This window comes from Mytilus californianus, unplaced genomic scaffold (genome assembly GCF_021869535.1).
Source record: "Mytilus californianus isolate M0D057914Y unplaced genomic scaffold, xbMytCali1.0.p SCAF_5, whole genome shotgun sequence".
Taxonomy (NCBI): domain Eukaryota; kingdom Metazoa; phylum Mollusca; class Bivalvia; order Mytilida; family Mytilidae; genus Mytilus; species Mytilus californianus.
Genome location: NW_026262701.1, coordinates 85,301,418 through 85,318,959, shown reverse-complemented (window position 1 = coordinate 85,318,959; position 17,542 = coordinate 85,301,418). Strand labels below are relative to the sequence as shown.

Sequence of the window (17,542 nt, the reverse complement as noted above, 5' to 3'; positions counted from 1 at the left end):
ATGATTTTTTTTCCATTTTGTTTTTTTATTAATATGCAGCAAAGATTAAATGTTTAAAGATATCAGAATAACAAGCTTGTAATGCAGTCCTCTCAATTTATAATGTAAAACAAGACTATAACCATTTGCATGTATATTGCAAATATCATTGTTTACTAATATTTTTTTTTTAAATGTACAATTGTGCTTTAGAAATAAATTTTTATAAGTATGGTTATCCATGTAAACAAACAATTAATTTTGTTATGTTTATCACAAGAAGAGTTACTGTTCCCACTTCACCAGTTTACACACTAATTATATAAGTTATAGATAAATATGACTAGTGTGTTAGCAGAGTAAAGCAGTAAATCCTAAATCAATATAAAGTGCAAAAAACCTAAAAACACTAATAAAAAAACCTATAAATGAATAAGTTCAAATTTCTATTTTTATGGAAAAATGAACAACTATATTATATAGGAAAGTTTGAATGGTTGAACAAAGATGGGCCCATCACTGTAAGATTGATACATGTTAACCATATGTAAACAATAGTATAAATAGAAGGAACTTATGTTAAATATTTTTATATTTATTGGAAAATTGGAAATTTACATCTTTAATATAGATGACTTCTATTATACTGTGGCAAGAAAAAAATAAAATAAATAAAGCATATGAAACTTTATAACACTGGAATAACACAACATAAAATATGACACAAATCATGTGCTATAACTATTAAATATGTCTGGTCCCATTACACATATCATTTAATGTCTATTATCATGAAGACATACAAAACATTTCCACAACATTATGAAAAGGCACATCAGTGAAAAACGAAAGAAAAACATTACAACCTTTGCAGGACCATTATAAATTAACTGAGTCAAAGAACATATACAAAGGGTTGGTCAAAATGATTTAACTGTATCACTTATATGAGTGTCTAACCTATTTATAAGGTTCAAAGTGATAACCAGATGAAAATTCCTTTTCAACCTAGTACTCATCTTCGCTAGCCAAGGGTAACGATCCAGTCCCTTCCTCTCCACCCTTGGGGGGATTAAGATAGAATTTTGGATCCACGAGGTAATGATTTTCATTAGTCGCAGTTGTTCCTGCTTCATGAAATTTGTATACACTTTACACAACCATATTTACACCTCCACATTGTAGAGAGTTCAAGTGCTGCCATTGGTCAATAATGATGCAGTTGGCATGGGCATTACTCTTGTCTACCGGTAGATGGTGCAGCATTGTAATCACAAATGTTGGCTTAATCAACCAAGGGTGTAGAGGAGGGGACTGGATCTTAACCCTTGGCTAGCGAAGATGCCTAGTACTTTCATGTTATAAATAGAAAAGCTCTGCCAAAAATCTATTGCAATAAAGTAAAACCTGGATTAAATATTGTTCTGTAGTTTAAATAGATTTGTACATCAACAAATAAATAAGCTGCTAAAAATGACCAAAGTAAACTTCTTGTTAGCCAGCTATCAGACATACAAAATGGGATATCTTATTTAGATGTTAACCACATGGAAATATTCAATATTATTAATTACAAAGATCAGTACACAGGTTTTAGACATCTTAACCAAAAAATTTACATTTATGACTCACTGGCATAAACATTTCTACCAATTGTTAAATTGTCTCCATGAAATTGCACGCCATTGATATATTCGACATTCCAAAAGTGACTCAAATGTGTCTATGTATACCTTTATATAGGAAGAGACCTCCCTGTGGCAAAGTACTAATCTACAAGTGAGGAGACGGTACAACAATGGTGTATACTATAGTCATAATAATACTTTCCAATCAACTGAACACATTTTGAAGTATTATATAAAGTATAATGACATTTGTGGGTTGATCTCCCAATAAAACAGATTTGATCACATGACAAATTACAGATTTGTAGAAATAAAGATGGTGGATGAATCAGATCTAATAAATCTAGGACCTAAAGTCTCATCAATGTTTTCCACACACCCATTTAAGTTGTGGATCTTTTAGTTGTGTCAAATCCTTTATAGATCTGAATGAACACTGACAACAATAAGCTCTGTATCCTGCAAATAGATGAAATCAACCATAAAAACTCATTGTAAAATATCAGTTGGTTTAAAATTAAATATTGAATTTGCTTGTACTTGTACAGAAATTAAATTAAGTTTTAAAAGGTTATATTTCAGAAAAATTATGTCCAATGCCTTTCGGCTAAGGAACTAGAGCTAAATGAACAGCAACAGGAAACTAATTTATATTGAAGCATCTATCAATCTTTAGTTTCATCTTTTAGTCATTACACATCTAGATCTGATGTGCCATTTTCCATTATAAAAGGAAATATCTGCAAAAACTTCCCAAGACATCTTATATCATTTGACTATGGCTATGTATTGTCCTTATTTGAGGTCATACTGCAACTTGTTGTTCATTCATGACAGAGTTTATTATGCGGTTTGGTATCACTGACATCCCCCCCTTTCAATTCTTATTTATTTCAAATTTAACAAATGTCATTTGATTGTTTGTCATTGGGTTGCTGTCATTCCTTTTATTCATATTTCAAAGCAATAGTATTTCAGTGTATTTCTTCATCTGATTAAAATACAGATCATGTTTTCAAGCTTTGATAACATGAATCTGACGATGCTCTATTCTTCTATCCATTCTGATAATCATTATGTCAACCAATGAAATTTCTGCCTCCAAATATTTGAAGGTGTGTATCATTATGACAATACCTTAGGATCCCAAAACATTATCCAAAACAGAAAGTAGAATGGAGCATTGTCAGATCCTTGTAAGCAAAGAATGGAGCATTGTCAGATCATTGTAAGCGAAGAATGGAGCATTGTCAGATCCTTGTAAGTGAAGCATGGAGCATTATCAGATCCTTGTAAGCAAAGAATGGAGCATTGTCAGATCCTTGTAAGCAAAGAATGGAGCATTGTCAGATCCTTGTAAACAAAGAATGGAGCATTGTCAGATCCTTGTATTAAAGCGAAGAATGGAGCATTGTCAGATCCTTGTAAGCGAAGAATGGAGCATTGTCAGATCCTTGTAAGCGAAGAATGGAGCATTGTCAGATCCTTGTAAGTGAAGCATGGAGCATTGTCAGATCCTTGTAAGCAAAGAATGGAGCATTGTCAGATCCTTGTAAGCGAAGAATGGAGCATTGTCAGATCCTTGTAAGCGAAGAATGGAGCATTGTCAGATCCTTGTAAGTGAAGCATGGAGCATTGTTAGATCCTTGTAAGTGAAGCATGGAGCATTGTCAGATCCTTGTAAGCGAAGAATGGCGCATTGTCAGATCCTTGTAAGCGAAGCATGGACATAGGATCTGTATTTTAATCTGATTATGTCTTCACTAACCTTTTCTAGAATTTAAATTTGACTTTAGTTTTTGGAAATCTGGAGCATGATTCCTCAGAAATAAATAGTCTGTATCTGTGGTCCACTCAAAGTTATCAAAACTGACAACTTTAAAATCACATGATGTACATCTCAGTTTATCACAGGTTCTATAATTGTAAATCATATAAGGTTCTATAATTGTAAATCACATAAGGTTCTATAATTGTAAATCATATAAGGTTCTATAATTGTAAATCAGATAAGGTTCTATAATGTAATCACATAAGGTTCTATAATTGTTAAAAGAATGATTGATAGTTGTTTGCTAAATCATAATTGTTAAAAGACAAATTTCTATAAAACAGATTGTATGCAAAGGAAATAAATCACCTAAACAAAAAATAAATAAAGTTATATTTATGTGTTGAAAGGTCTACTAGACATAGTTTCAAAACAATAGTGTTGGTAAAGTCAGATATTTCTGGGGTTATACTTTGTAGAGATTCTGATGTTTTCAGGTGTGAATGGTATTGTGAAAAATTTCAGCAGAAAGTATCTCAATAATATTACAGACGAGTCAGAAAATTTGTTCTTTTTAAAAGTTATATCTTAGTATTTGCATAAAGAGGCTGATGACCCCAACACTGGTTCCACGACAAAATGTTGCAGGCTTGTCGAAAATGGTTTTTCCAAATTCATTTTTGCATGTTTATTAACTCAAAACAATTTAGTAAATTGGGTAATACTGAATTATCTCCCCTTATTGGTTAATCTACAATTCTTTTCCATCTAATGTTATAACAACAACAACAACAATTTTTATTTGTCAATCAAGATGAGGGGCAAACCAATAACAGTTTAAATTAAAGTGGACAAATAATTGTGATGATTTTTTTATTGAAAAATTACAATAAAACTTATCACTATATATATGAAAAGGGAGACAACAAACACAGTATATTCCCAAAGATAACGAGTGAGTGAAAACAATCAGTACCTTTGAATTATTCAAAGAAGAGCTGGCTAGGCCACTCATGTCTTATTACTTAATTTTGCTCTTCTAGTCTTTATTAAATTATATATCAGTTTTATCATTATATTATTAATTATTGGATCTTCGTTTGACATTAACCATATAAATTTTGATTGGTCATTTAAAAATTTAAAATTAGTAAAGTAAGTTGATAAATCTTAAATGAAACTGGACTTTTAAGTTCTAAGTGTCATTTAAGAAGGAAATGAATTTCATCCTCCACAATGTCATTGTTACATTACCCGTATTTACAAAATCTTTTGTCTGGGGTATTCCTTTTTTTGTCTTCCCTTTTCTTTTTCAAGTTCATAGGCACTGATTCTAAATTTGGTTAACTCATGTGATTATGAATTGTAATTTTCCACAAAGATACATATATTTTAAACTTAATTCAATTGATTTTTGCTCTTTATCTTAACAATTTTTCCACTACCTATATCTTAGGCAGTATTGTAGTTCAAATGAGGAAAGGGATACCTGGCTTTGATCCCAGTTGTTTGTTTAAATTATTAAAATGAGGTTGTGAGTTCAAACCCCACATTTGGCAGGTGCATTTGTCTCCAATCTTTTAAATTGACTAGCATTGCCAGTCTTCAAGCCAAAGGTCAGTGGTTCTCTCTTGGCACTCTGGCTTCTTTCACCAATAAATAAATTGCTTCGCTGAGCGCAGCTGGATACGACCGCAGATGTCCAACCCTGAAAAGTTGGGCCAAAATGGACACAATATTCACGCTTGATACAGGTCTGAATTTGGATTGTAACTAAATTTTTGACACATTATAGGTTTCTGACACAGAATAACTGTAGTCAAAGAACTTCAAATTGGTTATATGATTTGAATTTATATTCAATTTATTGCTTTTGTGCAATACACTATGCTGTTGCGAATTGACCCCCCCCCCCCCCTTACCAAAAAAAATTTATTTTACCCCGGTTTTTTGCTTTTGTGCAATACACTATGCTGTTGAAAATTAACCCCCCAAAAAAAATATTTGAAGAAATTTTCTTTTAATTTCTGAAATCTGAAATGAGAAAAATTGTCCCCCCCTCCAATTTTTTTCACCTCCCCCCTTTCCCTTATTCCCCAAAAAAATTCTTTCCCTCAAGATATGGTCAGTATCTCAATTCAAATTTCTAATGCAGTTTGCAACCAAAATTACCCATTTAAATACATCATAAAAGTTTTAAAATATAAAATTCGTAAGGGTTCCGCGGAACCCAGTGTCTCGCCTACTTTTTCTGTTAATCGCAGGCTCAACAAAAATGAGGAAGTAAATCAATAAAAATATTCCTCTTGATACTATCTTTTGATTGTAAGAAGCTTCTGTCCAAGTTTTGTAAAAATCCAGGATAGTTTATGAATCTAATAAATGTTTAAAAACTTTTAACTGCAGACTGAATGTAATGTTAACTGGAAGAAAACAAAATTTCCTTCTAGATACTAGCATTTGATCATAAACAAGCTTCTGTCCAAGTTTGGTACAAATCCAAAATAGTATAAGAAAGTTATTGAAATTTCAAAAACTTTAACCACAGAGTGAATGTATTGTTTCCTGGCAGAAAATCTAAGTCCATTTAAAAGTAAAATACGGAAAAAATGGATTTATTTTTTTACAAAATTTCCTTCTAGACTCTAGCTTTTGATCATAAACAAGCTTCTGTCCAAGTTTGGTACAAATCCAAAATAGTATAAGAAAGTTATTAAAATTTTAAAAACTTTAACCACAGAGTGAATGTGTTGTTTCCTGGCAGAAAATCTAAGTCCATTAAAAAGTAAAATAAGGAAAAAATGGAATTTTATTTTTACAAAATTTACTTCTGGATACTATCTTGTGATCATAAACAAGCTTCTGTCCAAGTTTGGTACAAACCCAGGATAGTTTAAGAAAGTTATTAAAATTTTAAAAACTTTAACCACAGAGTGAATGTAATATTTCCCGGTAGAAAAACTAAGTCCATTTATAAGCAAAATACGGAAAAAATGGAATTTTATTTTTACAAAATTTACTGCAGGATACTATCTTATGATCATAAACAAGCTTCTGTCCAAGTTTGGTAGAAATCAAGGACAGTTTAAGAAAGTTATTAAAATTTCAAAAACTTTAACCACAGAGTGAATATTTGTGGACCCCGCTGACGACGACGACGACGCCGACGGAATGTAGGATCGCTATGTCTCGCTTTTTCGACTAAAGTCGAAGGCTCGACAAAAATGACATACATAGTCATGGCTAAAATTAATATTAATTAATAGTAACTTCTAAAAATAAATTGACAGCTACTCACCTCAAGACAATCACCATTTCTTAATGTAATCAAACGGTGTTCTTTAATTTGAATTGGATTACCACCCTTACACTGCTTTTAAATTGTCTCAATTGTCCTTTAACCAGAAAACCCTTGTTTTTCCCCTTTTTTTTTTTTGCCCCTTATTACTAAATGGTTTGAGCCATAACCCCCCAAAGTCAATCCTAACCATCCCTTTGTTGTATGGAAGTTTGTGGTATAATTTCAGAGAGATTCATACACTTTAACACAAGTTATTGTCTGGAAACTACAAAAATGCTTATTTGGGCCCCTTTTTTGGCCCCTAATTCCTAAACAATTGGGACCATAACCCCCAAAATCAATCCCAACCTTCCTTTAGTGGTTATAAACCTTGTGTTAAAATTTTATTGATTTCTATTTACTTATACTAAAGTTATTATCCGGAAACCATCTGTCTTCGGACGACGACGACAACGTGATACCAATATACGACCAAAAATTTTTTAATTTTTGCGGTCGTATAAAAATTACTGCCAAGAAATAGCCAATTGTCCTGAAAGAGGTGTTAAACACAAAATAATCAATCAATCAGTCTTGTATTTAAAATAAGGAAAGGGATATCTGGCTATGATCCCAGTTTTGCTTTTTTTAATTAATGATATGAAGCAATTTACTTGTCTAACAATCTGATTTTCACTGATTTATAATTATGGATGTTATAGCGATATACTGAACTTACTTTTGACTCATGGATGTTCCCATACCACAAGAACAGTTGGCGCCACCAACATATATTGGAAAGCATCTGAAAAATATATGAAGTATATGTTAATGGCATACAAAAAAAGAGTATACTGTCAATGTAAAGAATTTGACTACCGGTACATCTGATAAATATGTGAAGTCACTGATGCTAATATGACCTTGCTTACCTCTGTAATTATGACATAATCTCAAAACCATTCACACAATCATTTCTGCATTATACAAATTAGTTATCAGTCAGGTCAGTTGATCCTAGAAAGCTGTGGTTGTTCAAATTTAAATAAGTTCTAAAATACACAGTTGTGTATTTTACTTCTGTTGTTTACCGTTTTGGCATCAAAAAAGTTTTAAAATATGTGGAAAAAGGTGAATAATCATCATTTTCAGACAAATTAAAATTCATCAAGCCTCCAAAAGTATTTCATTTGAGCATGATGCTTGTTTTGTGTTGTATGGATTATAACTTTTAGAAACAATCTGTTCGTTCACAAATATACTTGCCATAGCTCCAGAATAAGCATCCTAAATTTAAGAAAAATTGTGCTACAATTTAATGGGAACAAGGCAAAAAAGCATGTTTTTTATACTGTGGATTCATTTATTTTCGTGGGTAACAATTTTCGTGGTTTAAGGAAAACTTACATGTTCGTGGATATTTATTTTCGTGGTTTTGCCAAAGTCTGCATACAAGATTATAGAAACTTGCTATTTGTTGAACATTTAATTTCGTTGTTCACCTGTACCCACGAAATCCACGAAAATTTGTATCCAACGAATAATAATGAATCCACAGTATATGAATTTGACATAATTTTACTGTTATCAAAGATACACACAGTACAAAAATACAACTACTGGTAGAAATGCCTGGAAAAATAGGAATGCCCTGTCTGCTAAAAATATCCAAGAACCACAATTCTGTGAAAAGTACTGGTACGTCATCCAAAACAAAACACAATAAATAATCCCCTTTTAAAAAATGCTGTTTTAACACTGATAAGCTATTAAAGTCTGTCAAGTTCCCTAAAGCATTACCTTTTTATGTTACATAGGACAAGGGATATTATACTCACTTTCTAGCTGTCTCTGTTCTGGCGTCATACCCATTTGATTTAATTGGTTTAACGTCAGGCTGTAATATAAAAAAAGTATAAATTGCATCTGCCACTTTTAACATTTAAACTCAGCTGTTTTTACAGTTAAGCAAATCATGGTAATATGCTCTTCTGAACAACACATTATGACTGCAGTGAACATTTTAAACTAACAGAATTCTGTTATTTTCCCGTTGTATTGTATTCAGCATAAACAGTACTAATAGTTGTTGCATTGGCAATCATACCGCATCTTCTTATCTTTATATGTGCACCAAGTCTGTTGGGACAAGTTTTTTACCATCCTGTTAAAGAAACCTAGACTAAATATTCCCTTTAGCCCTTGAAATATTGTATTTATATTTTTCTATTGTTCAAGATTGTGTAGTCCTGGTTGACATGTGGTACAGATTCTTGTCTAATGTTTGAGAGTGTGTGTTGTCCTGCTTGACATGTGGTACAGATACTTGTCTATTGTTTAAAACTGTGTGTTGTCCTGCTTGACATGTGGTACAGATACTTGTCTATTGTTTAAAACTGTGTGTTGTCCTGCTTGACATGTGGTACAGATTCTTGTCTATTGTTTAAAACTGTGTGTTGTCCTGCTTGACATGTTGTACAGATACTTGTATATTGTTTGAGACTGTGTGTTGTCCTGCTTGACATGTGGTACAGATAGTTGTCTATTGTTTTAAACTGTGTGTTGTCCTGTGGTACAGATTCTTGTCTATTGTTTAAAACTGTGTGTTGTCCTGCTTGACATGTGGTACAGATACATGTCTATTGTTTAAAACTGTGTGTTGTCCTCCTTGACATGTGGTACAGATACTTGTCTATTGTTTAAGACTGTGTGTTGTCCTGCTTGACATGTGGTACAGATACTTGTCTATTGTTTAAAACTGTGTGTTGTCCTGCTTGACATGAGGTACATATACTTGTATATTGTTTGAGACTGTGTGTTGTCCTGCTTGACATGTGGTAGATACTTGTCTATTGTTTAAAACTGTGTGTTGTCCTGTGGTACAGATTCTTGTCTATTGTTTAAAACTGTGTGTTGTCCTGCTTGACATGTGGTACAGATACATGTCTATTGTTTAAAACTGTGTGTTGTCCTCCTTGACATGTGGTACAGATACTTGTCTATTGTTTGAGACTGTGTGTTGTCCTGCTTGACATGTTATACAGATTCTTGTCTATTGTTTAAGACTGTGTGTTATCCTGCTTGACATGTGGTACAGATACTTGTCTATTGTTTAAGACTGTGTGTTGTCCTGCTTGACATGTGGTACAGATACTTGTCTATTGTTTTAAACTGTGTGTTGTCCTGTGGTACAGATTCTTGTCTATTGTTTAAGACTGTGTGTTGTCCTCCTTGACATGTGGTACAGATACTTGTCTATTGTTTGAGACTGTGTGTTGTCCTGCTTGACATGTGGTACAGATACTTGTCTATTGTTTAAGACTGTGTGTTGTCCTGCTTGACATGTGGTACAGATACTTGTCTATTGTATAAGACTATGTGGTACCCTCTTAAATGTCTTTCTGGTTTTATTGTGTTTGAGTGTTTCATTCTCATTAACTCATATCTCATTTGTTTAATCATACTTGGTTATGTTCATGACTGAGAATAAGTTTTAGACTGAAAATAATTTTTTTATGAAAGTGTGAAGCTTTGTATAGATGTGATGAGTAAAGCCCTTTTCAACCGATTTTAAAATTTTATTCTTATGTTGTACTTTTACACCACTGTCCTAGGTTAGGGACAGGGTTTGACACCAGGAAACATGTTAAACGCCACCACATTCTGTGTGTGCCTGTCCCACATCAGGAGCTAGTAGTTCAGTGGCTGTCATTTGTTGCTGTATATCATATTTGTTTTGTGCATAAATCAGGCATTTAGCATTCTTGTTTGAATTGTATTACATTTGTTATTTCTGGTCTTTTATAGCTTACTATGCAGTATGAGTTTTGCTCATTGTTAAAGGCCGTACAGTGACCTATATTTGTTAACAGTAAACTTCTTCTTCATTTGGTCTCTTATAAAGAGTTGTCTCATTACCAATCATACCATATCTTCTTATTTTTATATGAACAATACTTGAAAAAATTTGTAAGGGGTTCCGCGGAACCCAGTGTCTCGCCTACGATTGCTGCTGTCAGTGTAAAAGTGTAATATTGACTTTAAAAAAGTCCATTTATCAGTAAAATACAGAAATTTAAAAAAAAAAAATTAAAATTTTCTTTAGATGCTTCTTCTTGGTATTTAAGATTAGCTTCTGTCCAAGTTTCATAACAATCGATGAAGGTAAAACATATTTATCATGTCAAAAAAATTTAATCCAAGACTGTCTGATAATGTTAACAGTAAATAAAGAGCTGCGCCATGAGTGCATGATACGCCCGTTGCTCTTTTTGAAAAAATAGTTCCATAACTACTCAATGTCATATCAGAAATTTATAAAAAACTAAAGGGGATTATTTTAATAGATTTAAACCAGTCATCATTGCTCAAAGCACTTTTGATTTATTGTCCAAAAACTGGAAAATCCCCCTTTTTTAATGAATAAAACCCCATAACTAGAAAACATAAAATCTAAAATTTATAAAAATCGAAAGGGAGCTCACATCAATGAATATATACAATTCACCAAAGATTCATGAAAACTGATCAAAGCATTTTTGAGTTATTGTCCGAAAACTGGAATATCCCCCTTTTTTAATGAATATAACCCCATAACTTGGAAATGTAAAATGTAAAATTTATAAAAATCGAAAGGGAGCTCACATCAATAGATATAAACAATTCACCAAAGTTTCATGCAATCAAAAATGAAAATAAATATTTCCAACATTTTGCTCTGAATACTATATTTTGGTCATAAACAAGTTCCTGTCCAAATTTCATAAATTTCAATGAAGCTTTGACAAAGTTATTGATGGCTGAAAAACTTTAACCTCAGACTGAGCCTGAGTGTTAACTGTAAAAAAGTCCATTTATCAGTAAAAAACGGAAAAATGGAAATAAATATTTGCTAAATTTTGCTCTGGATACTGTCCTTTGGTCATAAACAAGCTTCTGTCTACAATGGTCTAAATTATCTACAATTCCATGAAAGTTTGACAAAGTTATTGATGACTGAAAAACTTTAACCTCAGACAAAATCTGAAGTTTACTGTAAAAAAAATTAAGTCCATTTATTAGTAAAATACGGAAAAATGAAAATAAATATTTTCAAAATTTTGCCCTGGATACTGTCTTTTGGTCATAAACAAGCTTCTGTCCCAATTTCATAAAATTCAGTGTAGGTTTGACAAAGTTATTGATGTCCAAAAAAACTTTAACCACAGACTGAACCTAAATGTTGACGCCACTGCCGACGACGGAATCTAGGATCGCTATGTCTCGCTTTCGCCAAATAAATTTCACAGGTTCGACAATAAAATAATGCATCCTTGTTATATATACACTATCCAACAAAACCTTTTTACATGTTAATGTCTATTTTTTGTTTCACATTATGTTGCATGTGACCCTGCACTAAGCTCATGAAGGTGGAAGCAATCAGATATCAAGTCAAACTACATATCAATATGATTAACTTAAGCTACATGTACAAACCAGGGGTTCTACTTTCAAATCATCTAATATCTGGTCTAAATCATCTTCACTTGCTTTTCGCCTGAAATTCATAAGAAAAAGCAATCAAATGTTAAATTTCTAGTTAAAACAAGCATCTTGTCAGCATGGTCAGCAGTTGTCATTGCCTCTTCATAATTTTTTTCTAGCAAGAAATCAATGTTTCTGTTAATAGTTATTTGATTATCACCATTGATTTTATTCTCCACTTGTCTAGACACTGTATTCACCCTCAGACACTGGCCATACAGCCCAGTCAGGACTACACGTTTAGTGGTTGTAATATGTAACCCTCTCTTTGACTAAAGTCAACAGCTATATTGATCATGGTTTGAATTTCTAGTGGATTATTGGATATTAGAGCAACATCATCAGCGCATGTTGGTGCACAGTAGTTTATATTTCCAATTCTGCCTATAAGACCTGACTTACTGAAAATATGTAAAGGAGGGTTAATACAGATTTTGTATTGGTCAGTACTGATAGCTTAGTCTTGGCAAACTCCTTGCTCAATGTTAAATAATTGATTTGAGATATTATTGCTTCATATTCTACATGAAGTTGTGTTTCCATATAAAATGCTGACTTAAATAATATTGACTGTTTTGAGAAACCAATTTGAAATAGACGACTTATTAGATTGGCATAAACCACAATGTCAACTGCAGGTTTACCATCCATAAGTGCCACATTATTTTTATGTTGGTAATTCAAGATCTTTACTTTCCCTTTCAAATTCTTCCATAAATATGTTGCATAACAGGGGTGATGATTTTGCTGTACAACCTTTTTGCAGTTGGTTTACAGTTTTTTATACTTTATAATTTTTTTTCTTTTTCATAATTATCTTTATAATTGTTTAGTATGTAGGTGTTACTGTGATCAAATGTGCGCTTTTATAAACCAATGGTAGAGCTTGCTAACTAAGTGGATCTCTGGCATGTCTGGTATAAAGTATTTAAGGAATGACTAATATTTTTTCTGTCTATGAAGAAATAACATCAAAAAATGTGGTGCACACTGAATAACCTGCGTAGCATGACAAAATTATGTCTATGAGCTGATAAACAAAACAACGTCAGCCAATCAGAAGACACGTTACATCCAAAATTAAATTATATATATTTAGAATAAAAAGTTTTCAACGCTTGAAAAATATTTCTCATCTGAAGAAGAATTTACTTATTTGGGAACTTTATTCTCCATTTTATAGGTTGAATACATTTTGGTTACAGTTGGGACCAATATATGAGAGTCCCAGGTAACACTAAACTGTTTAATGGGTATAAGATCATTTCAAATACAAATATAACACAATAATGGTCTGTGAGAATCCAGAAGTTCTAAAAAAAAAACTTATGTTGTTAAATAATCAGTCTCTGGACTGAAAGAGACTCACTGAAAAACTTTGAGTGCAAATTAATGTTAGACAGTTAGTGTACTGACCTGGGGCCAGTTTCACGAAGCTGTCTTAGGACTAAGACATGTCTTAGGATGGTCTTACGACATATCTTAGTCCTAAATGGGTTTCACAAAGTGGTCCTAAATTAGGACACCTCTTAAAGTTGGTCATAAAGTTAGGACTACACGAGAGGTGTCTTATGATGGTCTTAGGATAGTCATAAGTTTATTTATACAAATTACACTAATTTTTTATATTAATTTTGTAAATTATCTTATTATTATCTAATTATCCATTCTCCTTTTCCGGCTCACAACTAAATCTTTTTTGGTTGACGGATTGTCATGATTTGTCAACAATAAACATTCGATGTATTTGTATCAAGAATGCACGATTTTATCCTTTAACCCTATTATAACCGATACAGTGACAAATTGAATTCAACTCACTTATACAAAAAAAAAAATTATAATTTTATTCCTTTTTCTCGATTTTGTATTTAAAGTTCATATGTATATTAGTATATTATCAATAGATTATTTATATAAATTACACTTATTTTTTATATTGATTTTGCAAACTATCTAATTATCAATACACTTAGTAATTTATGGGAAATACATACTACATTTACATGAATTTTTCCATAAATCAATGTTAATATTTAAAAATTTAAAGAACTTGCGACAGGTTTATGATATCTTTGCTAAGATCATCCTAAGACAGCTTCGAGGCGAGGTCTGAGATATGTCCTAGGATAGTCATAAGAGGATCATAAGACATGTCCTAAGATATATCTTATGACAGGTCTTAGGATAGCTTCGTGAAACCGGCCCCTGGTGAATAATTCCTAGGCCAATGAAATAAGGTATGATACATGGGGATTTTTGGAATCCCTGACATCTCAGCCTATAACAAACTCGGCTTATAACATAATCGGCCTCACAAAATCGGACTATAACAAACTCGGACTACTAGAAGAATATAAGTATGATGTTGGATGTTGTTTTCTTTATTTAAGGAATGACTGTAATATTTTTTCTGTCTATGAAGAAATAACATCAAAAATGTGGTGCACACTGAATAACCTGCGTAGCGGGTTATTTTAAAGTGTGCACCACATTTTTTATGTTATTTCGAATAGACAGAAAAATATTACAGTCATTTCTTATAATTTAATTCTTAATTCCATTTTAAACCGCAGTAAATCATGAAAAAACGTTGATGACATCAAGGTCACATGACAAAATTATGTCTATGTGCTGATAAACAAAACAACGTCAGCCAATCGGAAGCCGCGTTACATCCAAAATTAAAATTATTGGAAATTAATTATCAATACTTAATTTGTAATTAATTAATTATGATTTACAATTAATTAAATAATCATTTTGAACATTTTAGAAGCGACTAATATAAATTACGTTAACAAGATATGTATAAAAAGAAAAGAATAAGTTCATTTAATAATGAAAATCTACCACTTATCTGTCTTTTCTGTATTATTATTTGTATGTCCCTCTCAAAATAATTTATCATATGCATATCTTATATGATTGAACTGGGAATATGACATCATGCCACGTGTATCGTTGACAACTTTTTAATCACCTGGATTTAAAATAACAACTGGCACATGTACTGTTGACACCTATTTAATCACCCAAAGTGAGAACAAAACTACCTGTAATTACATGAAATTGTAATTAACTAAATATTACAATTTCTTCGTGGTAGCAGCTTGTGTATAACCATAGATATCTATGGTATAATTGACGTGTTCATGTTCTTTTTTTTTTTTTAGTTTGATTACAATTCTTATGTAATTATAAGACAGTGTAGTGAATTATATGTTTCTGATCATACTTTTATTGGTTGAATCACAGTGCTTTGTGAGAAAAAGAAATCTCTGTTGTTTTTTCAATTTTACACCACATCTATTTTGAGAAATATGTATAATAAATGTTTGCGTTGGCCATGTTGGCTTGCCTTTCTAAAATCATTGTATCTGTTTGATGTGACAATTTAAATATAGTTACTTTTCCATTAATAAAGAATTACAGATAAGTGAAATTGTAAACAAGCTATTCACTGTCAATCAAATTTCTCTTTGTTTGTATACTAATAATAAACACCAAGGATTAAACACAATACAAACATGGACACACGCCAATCATTAAAACATATTTTGTCAATAAACATAACAAACGAGAAAATCACAATAATATTTCAAATAGAAGTTAAATATCCTCATTCAAAAATATCAAATTCAACTCATATAACACATATTTCAATGATGGATCTAAATTTATTATAATACATTTCTACATATTTTTTTTTCAAAAATATTTATCCTTTTCTCATAAATTCGTATATAATTTTTTATACATGTATATCAAGTTTTTTTTTAAAAGCCAGAAAAAAAAAAACGTAACAACTCTATCTACTAATCGTAGTCCTAGTTTGTTCAATATATTTCTGCATATAAATAGTGGTAGGCCGAGTTTGTTATAATCCGAGTTTGTTATAGTCCGATTTTGTGATAGGCTGATTTTATTTTAGTCCGAGTTATCCAGCAGCAGATTTTTGTCACTATTTTGAACACTGTTATCATGGTTATATATCATGTATATATATATATCTTTTTCAAATTTATTTTGTCATTACTAATCATCAAGAATCAACAATAAAAATTATCATTGTAATAAATTGTTTGTAATTATACCTCTCACTGGAGCATCTTTGATTGACAATAACTAGATTGACTTTTATATTTCATTGTACACACAGCTCTTTTTGTCAATAAACATAACAAACGAGAAAATCACAATAATATTTCAAATAGAAGTTAAATATCCTCATTCAAAAATATCAAATTCAACTCATATAACACATATTTCAATGATGGATCTAAATTTATTATAATACATTTCTACATATTTTTTTTTCAAAAATATTTATCCTTTTCTCATAAATTCGTATATAATTTTTTATACATGTATATCAAGTTTTTTTTTAAAAGCCAGAAAAAAAAAAACGTAACAACTCTATCTACTAATCGTAGTCCTAGTTTGTTCAATATATTTCTGCATATAAATAGTGGTAGGCCGAGTTTGTTATAATCCGAGTTTGTTATAGTCCGATTTTGTGATAGGCTGATTTTATTTTAGTCCGAGTTATCCAGCAGCAGATTTTTGTCACTATTTTGAACACTGTTATCATGGTTATATATCATGTATATATATATATCTTTTTCAAATTTATTTTGTCATTACTAATCATCAAGAATCAACAATAAAAATTATCATTGTAATAAATTGTTTGTAATTATACCTCTCACTGGAGCATCTTTGATTGACAATAACTAGATTGACTTTTATATTTCATTGTACACACAGCTCTTTTTTATTTCTCAAGTTATGACTGATCATGACAACCCATTTTCCTATTAATAAAAGTATTATAAACATGATCCAGATTGCACAATTTATTTTTAAACAATTACTTATTCAAACAAACCTTGATTTTATACTACTTGATGTCTCTTTGCCCTTTCGTCTATCTTTAGGGCAATATTTTGTTTCTACTTCATCCAACAAATCATCTATATCATCAGCCATTTTATATTTTAGAAATTATAAAAGATGAACAAGAAAAATGTGCTGCTTAGCTGTCACTACCAAACATTTTTCTTTTGACTTCCTGTGCTTACTGATTTAAGCCTTCTCTTGTGACTTTTTACCATCAAATAATTGAAAACTTAAGGTAACAGATAATCAGGGTGAACTTGATTTACAAACATACGATTGCTGATTTGGAGTCTACCTGTTGTCGCAACACTTTAAATCCACTTGATTTTTTAAATTATAACATTTTCATGTTCACAAACTGTTAAATACTAATAATTTTTTCAGAAGTACGGCAAACAGGAATTGAATAATTCATTTGATTATACTATTTATTTATGCATGTCATAAATTCGTTTC

At 31.3% G+C, this 17,542-nt stretch overlaps 1 protein-coding gene across 1 annotated transcript; it reads right to left on the bottom strand.

Moving 5' to 3' along the window:
* Positions 1–1,107: 1,107 nt before the first annotated feature.
* LOC127701699 (cilia- and flagella-associated protein 418-like) lies at positions 1,108–17,282 on the bottom strand. The gene is made up of 6 exons (XM_052205699.1): positions 17,076–17,282; positions 12,137–12,197; positions 8,497–8,555; positions 7,398–7,463; positions 3,376–3,524; positions 1,108–2,066 (listed from the first exon to the last, which is right to left on the bottom strand). The coding sequence occupies exons 1-6, from the start codon at positions 17,174–17,176 to the stop codon at positions 1,969–1,971; spliced, it is 534 nt and encodes a 177-aa protein (XP_052061659.1). The 5' UTR covers positions 17,177–17,282; the 3' UTR covers positions 1,108–1,968.
* Between the last annotated feature and the right edge of the window lie 260 nt (positions 17,283–17,542).

What these genes read in the sequence shown, in the direction of transcription:
- LOC127701699 (XM_052205699.1), bottom strand. Translation starts at nt 17,176, where the DNA reads ATGGCTGATGATATAGATGATTTGTTGGATGAAGTAGAAACAAAATAT. An exon ending in TCAAGTAGTATAAAATCAAG is followed by an intron (nt 12,198 to 17,075) that starts GTTTGTTTGAAT and finishes TATGAATTTCAG; the next exon opens with GCGAAAAGCAAGTGAAGATG. An exon ending in ATTTGAAAGTAGAACCCCTG is followed by an intron (nt 8,556 to 12,136) that starts GTTTGTACATGT and finishes TTTATATTACAG; the next exon opens with CCTGACGTTAAACCAATTAA.